Below are 9,403 nucleotides of genomic sequence, written 5' to 3' on the forward strand. Positions count from 1 at the left end.
AATATATATATGAAACAGATTTTAGACTTGAACCCACCCCCTCCCCAAGACCAAGATACTGTATTGTATACATGCACCTATTCGAGACATTTTTTAAAAATTTGAAATCCAAAGCACTTATGCTCCCAAGAATTTCAGATAAGGGATATTCAGCCTGTATTTAGAGAAAGAGTTAGCCACTTGAGAAAAAGAAATCCAGAATGATTTCATGAATTCTGGCTTGAGAAACAGAATGGAGTTGCCTTGGCTGAACTGGAGAAAGCCACAAGTAAAGGGGGTTTGAAGAGAAAGGACAGTACCTCAGACTCCAATAATTTTCCAATAAGGCTGGCAAGTAAGTATGCTTGTTTGTTTAGAGTTCACAATATGAGTCTAAGGGCAGGGAAGTAGCTCATTTAGTAGAACACTTTCCTAGCCTGACCAAGGCCTTAGGTCCAGTACCCAGCAAAGGAAAAAAAAAATCTAGAGAAAAGCCAGGTATAGTGGCACATGCCTTTAGTCCTACCACTCAGGAGGCAGAGGTAGGCAGATCTCTTGAGAGTCCCAGGCCAGCCTGGTCTATATCAAGTGTCTCGGTCCATCCAGGGCTACACAGGGATATAGAGAGACCCTCTCAAAAAAAAATGTCTGCAGAAAGTTAAAATGTATGCCAAAACAAAGCCAATATTAATTCAGTGATGTTTTTTGTTTTGTTTTTAATTTTTAAAAAATTTGTGTGTGTGTGTGTGTGTGTGTGTGTGTGTGTGCATGTGTGATGTGATTATGGGCATGAATACGTGTCACAGCATGCATGTGGAGGTCCAAGGACAACCTTCAAGAGTCCATTCTCTCCTTCTACTATGGATTCCAGGGATCAAACTCAGGTTGTTAGGCTTGCATAGCTAATGCATTTACTGAGCCATCTCACTGACCCAATTTGGTATTTTTTTTATACCTAATAGGACCAACTAAATTTGAGAGAATTAAGAATTGAGTTTCATGAATATGAACATAATAAAGATGAAAGAATACTGTAGATGTAAGAAATGGAGCTAGAAGACATTTTAGATTAATTTTTTTCAGTTCTATCCAAAATATATAAGTAAATTCTGATGAATACTCTGTTATTCCCACAAGAGCACATTTGCATTTTGAGATAGCAGATTTTCTGAGGGTTCCAAATTACTTCTTATATTATTTCCTATTATCTCTTTCTATTTGTAAGCTACAATGGTGAGGGATTCTTTTAACTACACAAATAAATGAAACAAATTCTGCAGGAAATTATGCAACATAGAGAATTCCAAAAAAAAAAATTATCCACATGTGGATTTTTATTGGTCCTGATCATGTTTTAGAGTGAAATGACTATAACTTTGCCAAACTGCTTAGCACAATTATAAAGACTGGGGCACACTGTTGGAATGATTTGCAGAGAGACTGAACTGATTACATGGTGTTTTATTTGCATTACATTAAATCCAGAGCACTTCTTAGAGCATGCTGAAAACCAAATGTAGAGCCAAGGTATACGCATGACATCAGTTGGATATGGTCAGTGTCTAAGAGCTAAAAAAGGACACTAGAAGATCCTTCTGTTCTTTGGTGTACAGCAAGGAACAGTGAGCCATGGAAAGACAAAAGAACTTGTGCAAGATCCCCATGGTAGAACTGAGTCACAAATTCACTTCTTTCCTTTTCTTCTGTTGTGTTCATGTATGTGCTCAGGTATACATGTGTATGGGGTGTGGGTGCATGTCAGTATGAAAACATGTGAAAGATAGATGACAACCTTGGGTCCACAACATTGGTCACTACCTTTGAGACGGGGCCTCTCATTGGCTAGGTGCTCACCAATTAGACTAGACTAACCAATGAGGCTCAGGGATCCTTCCTTTTCTCCCTCCCCAGCAATGGGGTTACAAGCACACACAACCACTATGCCCAGCATTTGTATATGGGTCCTGGGGATTGAACTCAGGTCCTCCTGCTTGCAAGGCAGGCACTTTACTGACTGAGCCATCTCCCAGCCCAAATCCACCTTTTCTGATACCCAGGTCAGTGCATCTTTATCCATAGGTTGATGATTCCATGTGTCACAAAAACTTAAAAATTGCACATTTTCCATATCCCTTTTCAGGGTTTCTTCCGAAGAACCATCAGATTGAAGCTTATTTATGACAGGTGTGATCTTAACTGTCGGATCCACAAAAAAAGTAGAAATAAATGTCAGTACTGTCGGTTTCAGAAGTGCCTTGCTGTGGGAATGTCTCATAATGGTAAGTGGACACCAAGCCGTATTTGCACCTTCACACTTTCATCACAACTGCCAGGTCCAGGTCAGCAGGTACCAAAGCAACTGATGGAAATGGGTACAGTTTTTCCATAAAATGCCCAGTTTCAGAATATTACCCTGATCAGAGATTCTTCAGGTAGATCAGTGATTTTAAGCTCCCAGTTTATAATCTCCTGTGTGTCTGGACAGCTGCAATGATAGGAGAAAAGATTTAAAAGTTGGGGAAAGGAGCTGTGGAAAAACTGTAATGTTTTGACATAAATGTAGTGATAATTGTGATATTTGTGTTGCTTTCAAATCTTCTAGAAATAGTTTAAAAACAACATTATACTAAGTGTATTGGTAGTTTCTGTCTACTTTAAGAAAATGAGTACTTCTGAGTAAGGAATTTTAAGTGCTATGTCAGAATTTAGGTTTATGTTCTTTGCCATACCAAGATGAACAGGCCATTATTCTTGACTCCAGAGAACATAGAGGCTTATAGAAAGGAGACAGCAAATATTCTGAATTTCCACAAGCTCAACTCCATAGACATACAAGAGGATACAGTTTTACACTTTTTAAACCTGTATTTAAATTCAAACCTAAAGGGTGCAACTCTGAAGAAGTATTTGTGTAATGTCATTCATGAAGTCCCAGAATTCCATCCCCAGCATTAAAAAAAAAAGTCAAGCCCATGATTTTACTTGTCAGTTTAAGAGAAATAATGAGGAAGACCTATCTTTTCATGAGCTGTAGCACTAACTCATCCCAGTCATAGAAGATCGAAGCCTGGTCAAAAATAATACTTCATTACCATTTGGTTCTGATTGGATTACTAGCCCACAGAACATATTTTAGCTATAACTTGATAGCCTTGATAGTATTTTATTTGTCAAGTCTTGGTCAATTCTACATTTAAGAACTAAAAAGTACTAAAATGATCAAATTAAAGTTTTATTTTATTTGATATCCAATTTTTCCCTTAGTCTTCCTTCCCTCCCTTCCTCCCTCCCTTCCTTCCTACTTTCCTTCTTTCCTAACTTCCTTCCTTTCTCCTCTTTTCTTTCTCTTCATGCAGGAGATCAAACCCAGGGCCCTGTGCACGTAACATGTAACATGTATATACTTTGCCACTAAGCTACATCTGAAGCTCCAATTTTCATTTTCTTTTGCTTTCATCTCTCTCAAAACTGATCTGGTAAGAAGACAGTCTTTTAACTTAGTCTTCATCTATATGTATCTGAGAAAATTAAATTTTTGTTCTATCATGCAGATGTTTGGTTCTCACAATGGAAACCATCAAGATACTTGCCAATCACCAATTGGTTGATACTCTACCCTTTAAAAATAGTTTACAAAATTGTAGTTGTTATTATGGGTCAGTTCCTCTAAAAGCAAGAATGTATTATGAATAGAGCTATCAACAGTATTGGACAGGAAAGGGATTTGGTCCAACTTTCCTCAACATTTGACCACATCTGCTTTGTAGCAGCGTACAACATCAGTCAATTGCAAAATAATTTGCTGGTTTAATTCCATCAGTTTCCTTTTTATTTCAAACCTCATAAAACATAAGGGCAGGTTTCCAAGCCAAGAGCTATATTTTAGTTGATGCAATCAAGTTGCAATAAACTTATTTCATATGTATGAAGAAATCATTGACTTTGAGGTCATTATCATTGAGATAGCCTCAAAAAGCATGCCAGTTCTGCTTTTAATGCTATTTGGGTTTTGCCTATTTAAAAAACTGTCATTTCACACATACATGTGAAATATAATTCCTAGTACTGACAGGCCCTACAACATTGATGTAAAATATATTTCCTGATGTTTACAAGCAAGCATTCACTCACATGAAATATATCTCCCATTGCTTAGTGTTTATAAATAAATATTATTTAAAGCCCAATCTGAACTAAGGGGTATAGCTCAGTGCCAGAGTTTAGCATGCACAAGACCCCAAATTCCATCCCTAGCACTGTTCCCCCAAAACAACCCAACCTATATAATACGAATGGTATAATTTTCTCATCCCCAAAAAAGTCAAAGCTACCATAAACTTGACAGTAAAGTTATCATTTTACTTCATATGATAGTTAACTCACACTCATGAGGCAGAAACAGGTAGATTTCTGTGAGTTCAAGGCCAGCCTCGTCTACATAGTGAGTTCTAGGCCAGCCAGAGTTACATAGTAAGATCTTGTCTCGAAAACAAACAAAGAAAAAAACCAAAAAAGTTAACTTACTCTATTTAGAGGGACAATCTTAACAGAGTGAGTATTCAGTTACTTCTTGCAAAGGCAAGAAAAATAGGAATTAAATGTCATGGTGTCAGAGACCTAAGCAGCTCAACTGCTATAAAGAATTTCAAAGGTGACTCACAAAGTCCTTTCTCAGAGGTTTTCATGGAAATGTGTTAGCTCACCAAAAGAAAAATACCCATGTGCTCTGTGCAGGGGAATGGGAAAGCAGCAATGGGGCTAATTAGCTCTGCCTGAGATCCTGATGGGGAAACATTTCTAAATACAAAATTGTCTAGGTGGTTGTAGTCACTTTGGCCAATGTGAGGTGATAGCAGTGAGGGTTGCCTTCATATCAGATGCCCTTTTAAATTACCAACAGAGGTGTCCAAGTGCTGTTCTACAGACAAAACCAGTATGTAGCTGTTTTCAGTGTGCACAAGAAGAAATGGATACTCTCCAAAGTAAATCTGCCTCATATGTGTTTTTTTTTAATTAATTAATTTATTTATTTATCTATTTATTTATTTACTTATTTATGTATTGGAGGAAAGATCTCACTGTGTAACCCAGCACTCGTAATCCTGTCTCAGGCTCCCAAATACAGTGATTATAGTCTGTTTCTTTCTGTTCTTTTGCCTCTGTTTAGTCCATTTGATATATTTAGTGTCTTTGTCAGCAATGTCCTTGAAACTTTGAAGGAAGATTCTAAAGTAACCAACACAGAACTTTAGGGCCTTGGAGAAGTGTGTCAGAAAGTCACTGAAATTAGTGATCACAAAGACCTTTTAAAGTTGATAATTCTGATTCTTTGTATTCAAACAACATAATCTGCCAGGAGTGATGGTGCACACCTTTAATCCCAGCACTGGAGAGGCAGATGCAGGTGAATCTCTGTAAGATCCAAGCCAGTTTGGTCCAGGCCAGCAGGGCTACAAGGGAGACTTGTCTCAAAAACAACAAAAACCAACCATAACTTATTGAATTCTTCATTTTTTCAAACAGTATTACTTATATTTTAGACAATTTTATAGTCTTCCCAAATATATGCCTAATATATCAATTGCCTAAATTTGAAAGTTTGTGTCTGTATGTTTTGGTGCCATAAAAACATAATTTGCATGCCTGAGTCAGGTCTGTGTGTCTAATCAGTTGCTCAACAATTTAAGGCACTTAATTTAATGGCTGTGTAATAATACAGGGCTATATATAGTATAAATCTGAAGCAGTCTGACTAGAGAAAATATAAATCGCATATTAGGTTATGCTTGACAGGTTAGTCAACTGTCCATCCCTGAAGGTTGTGTCAGATGTGGTAGTACACAGTAGTAATTCCAGACTCAGGAGGCTGAGTAGGATTGTCAGGAGTTCACAACCACCCTAAGCTATAGTATTGAGACCCTGAGCGCATGTGAGAGACAGAGACACAGAGAGAGAAAAAAAAGGTAGAGACAGAGAGAGAAGTTTATTTTAGCTCACAGCTGTATAGGTTCTAATCCATGATCAGTTGGTCCTGCTGGCCTGTGGTGAAAGAGCTCATCATTGCAGGGCATGAAAAAGAAGAATGGCTGGGGTCCCCTCCAAGGGTACACCCTCAATGACCTGAAGACTTCCTACCTCTTTAGGTTCTACCACCTCCCAGTAGCACCAAGCCTTTAACACATGGGTCTTTGGGGACACTCCAGATCCAAACAGCATATGGCTCAAGCTCTTCAAGTAGAACCTTCATCTTCATCATGCCAATAGCTTAAGTGTTGTAGGACACAATTTCAGAAACTTTCAAGTTGGAAACATGTTTGTTCCTCACTCATTTCCAGCATTGGATAAAAAGAGCACTCAGGTGCTGAGTTAACTGATGTGTTTGGAAGCCATTTTTGTGTTGTTGTTTTCCTGTTCATAACCAAGAGAAACACATGTTCAATTATTTTGATTATTTAACAAGCCATCATTTTCTAGACTTGTTTCTATCCTGTTGATTGCTCAGAAGTCTTCCTGCATCACTAAATGCAATGGACTCAATGCCCTGTCTAAATCACCTACAGAAGAAAGCTCAAAATGAAAGTGAAGTAGAAATAAAAACCCAGATCCTAGGTCACCCAGAGGAACATGTAACTTATTAAACAATCAGTGCATAAAATACTGTTTGTTGGAAAAACTGGTATCAGTAGACTGTAATAGTTTTTTTTTTGACAAGGCCTGCTATCATGTCCCCAATATTAACCCTATTTTTAAAATATTTTTGCATTTTAACAAAGCAATATAGCCAAAGAATAATTTTGAGAAGTGAATATCTTATATTTAGAACTACTTTTTTTCTTTTTTCTTTTTTTTTCTTTTTTGTCTTTTTGAGACAGGGTCTCCCTGTAGCCCCAGCTGTCCTGGAACTCACTATGTAGACCAGGCTGGCCTTGAACTCACAAAGATTAATTTGTGCCACTAGTGAGCCATTCAGTAAAGTATTCCCTATAACACTGAAATTTGGTAATTGTGCTTTCTTTTTGAGGAGCCCCTGGCTCCTTTCTTTTACCAGTTCCACCTATATGAAGATAAGTCAAAGGTCCTGCTCAAGCTTTTTATAAGTTTAAAAATTAGTGAAAGCTCTGTTGTTCAGGATGTTCTGTGAAATAAATGAGATGGGTTTTTTTTTCCTTTTATTTAAAATAAAAGGCTGACAACTTTAAAAGTTATCTCAGTAGTTTCATAAAACTGAGAATGGCTCAGTGTTTAAGAGCACTGACTGCTCTTTCAGAGGACCTGGGTTCAATTCCCAGTACCCACATGGCAGCTACAAACCGTCCTTAATTCCAGTTCCAGAGACTCCAAAGCCCTCTTCTGACCTCTGTGGCATTGTGTGACACGGGTGTACTCACATATACAGGCACTATACTCGTACACATAAAATAATAAATAAATAAATAAATAAATAAATAAATAAATAAATAAATAATATGAACAGAGTAGCTTCACAAATTTTGTAGCAGTCAGCATGTTTAGGGCAGTACTGCAAGTGCTTTACAAATAGTAGCTCTGGTATGTGAGGTAAGTCTGAATGACAAGGAGATTTGAAATTTATTATTAAAATTCTTAAAAACTTTGCTATAATTTGGGTCTTGAATGCCTCAAAGGTCATGTGTTCAAGGCTTGCTTGCCAGTGCTTGATGCTATGGGGAGATAATGAGATCTAGTTAGGTCATTAGAGGTGTGCCCTTGAAAGGAATATTTAGGCCCTGGTCCCTTTCTGCCTCTCCTTGCTTCCTGGCCACCAAGAGAAGAACAGATCTCTTCCAACATATACATCCACCATAACATACTATGTCAATGCATGTAAAAACAAGAAGACCAAGCAATTGCTATCATCTTTATGATGTTAAGGAAAAACAATAACTTACAGAAAAGGTAACAGAGTCCTAATACACAAAGCAGCTCTGTCATTAGCCTCATGTGTGGTATTCTTGATTCTCCATAGTGGGCCCTGCCTCCTCCCATTCCTGCCCCCTTTCCATTTAGTCTTCAGACAAACTGTGTTTTGCTGTGCCTACAAAAGTGCTCTGTGCTTGCAAACATTTGATTGTCTGTAGATCATACCCTTTGTTCCCTGTCAGAATCTTACTGGACATTCAGAGCCCAGTTCAAGTGTCTCTTCCCTAAGACTTTTCCAATTCCTTGTATTTGCTTCTCTTCACCTCTCTTAAACATGTTCTTTTTGTCCTTGTATCTCTGAGCCTGGTCTGTAACACACTGTTTACATCAAACAGCTATTTAATGAATTAATGAAATGCTGTCATTTTAGACTTGCTGTGATTGGACACTGAGTTAGAAGGTGAGATGGTAATGTTTTGCTCATTCTTCTCTGTAAAAAAGTCTAAGTAAATGTTTGGCTCCTCTACAGATAATTTGAAAAATGTCACCCATACATAGGAATAACTTAATATTGATGCAGGATTGTTCCTTCTTCTCTAGAGGAACAAGAAAATGTTAGTTGTTAGATTTCCAGGTCCTCAAAAACCTCAAAACTGCCTACTTTGGTTTTCTGGTTTTGTTTCTTAGTCTTCAAAAGAGAGGTAGAAAGCTAGAGATATGGCTCAGAGATAGAGCATTTGCCTAATATACTGAAGGCCCTGGGTTTGTCCTCAGCAATGAGAGAAACAGAGACAGAGACAGAAACATACAACTAGCAACCATGTTTTATGTAATTCACATACAACAAAGATATAAAAAATGGAAAACCTGATCATGAGAAATGTCTTTACTAATAGTTAAAAGCCTACTGTGACTGCAGATTCATCGCTTGAATGTAGAAAGAGAAAAATATTTCAGTATGACATAACTTATTTCATTCTTCTAGTTTATTTTGCTTTATTATCTTGAAAATCTATTTTTGCAAATAGCATCTGCTTTTAATGCTCCTAAAATTAGGTATTTTAAAAGCATGTCAATTTACCATTTCTTAGCTATACTCAGATCCAAAAAACAAGATATTTAATTGTTCCATGTGCTTAAAGTTTGTTGTTCAGTAGTATCAGTACTAAATATGAAATGATGGATCTGTTGTACACTAATAGGATATTGTATCATGTATATGCTATTATATTTTCATAAGAAATTAATGAGCCTCTAAAACGCATGTGGTGGTGCATGCCTTTAATCCCAGCACTTGGGAGGCAGAGGCAGGCAGGTCTCTGTGAGATCGAGGCCAAACTTGTCTCCATAGTAAAGTTCCAGGCCAGCTGGGGCTACAGGAAGACCCTTTCTCAAAAAGAAAGAAAGGGCGGGGGAGGTAAAGAGGAAGGGAGGGAGTGAGGGAGGGGAAGGGAAGGAAGTGGGGGGGCTCTAGCAAACCTAACCTTCCTGAAAGGAGTCTACCAATTCTGTATTGACAGTTTTTTAAACCAGGATAGATTTCTCT

The 9,403-nt window shown here is 37.6% G+C and overlaps 1 protein-coding gene across 1 annotated transcript in view; it reads left to right on the forward strand.

Moving 5' to 3' along the window:
* Window positions 1-2,156: 2,156 nt before the first annotated feature.
* The window catches only part of Pparg (peroxisome proliferator activated receptor gamma), a 43,336-nt gene continuing 36,089 nt past the window's right edge, over window positions 2,157-9,403 (forward strand). Inside the window, exon 1 of the mRNA XM_029557103.1 lies at window positions 2,157-2,258. Coding sequence (XP_029412963.1) covers window positions 2,157-2,258 — 102 coding nt within the window. The remainder of the gene's footprint in view (window positions 2,259-9,403) is intronic.

Source organism: Nannospalax galili, unplaced genomic scaffold, assembly GCF_000622305.1.
Source record: "Nannospalax galili isolate Female #2095 unplaced genomic scaffold, S.galili_v1.0 scaffold406, whole genome shotgun sequence".
NCBI lineage: Eukaryota > Metazoa > Chordata > Mammalia > Rodentia > Spalacidae > Nannospalax > Nannospalax galili.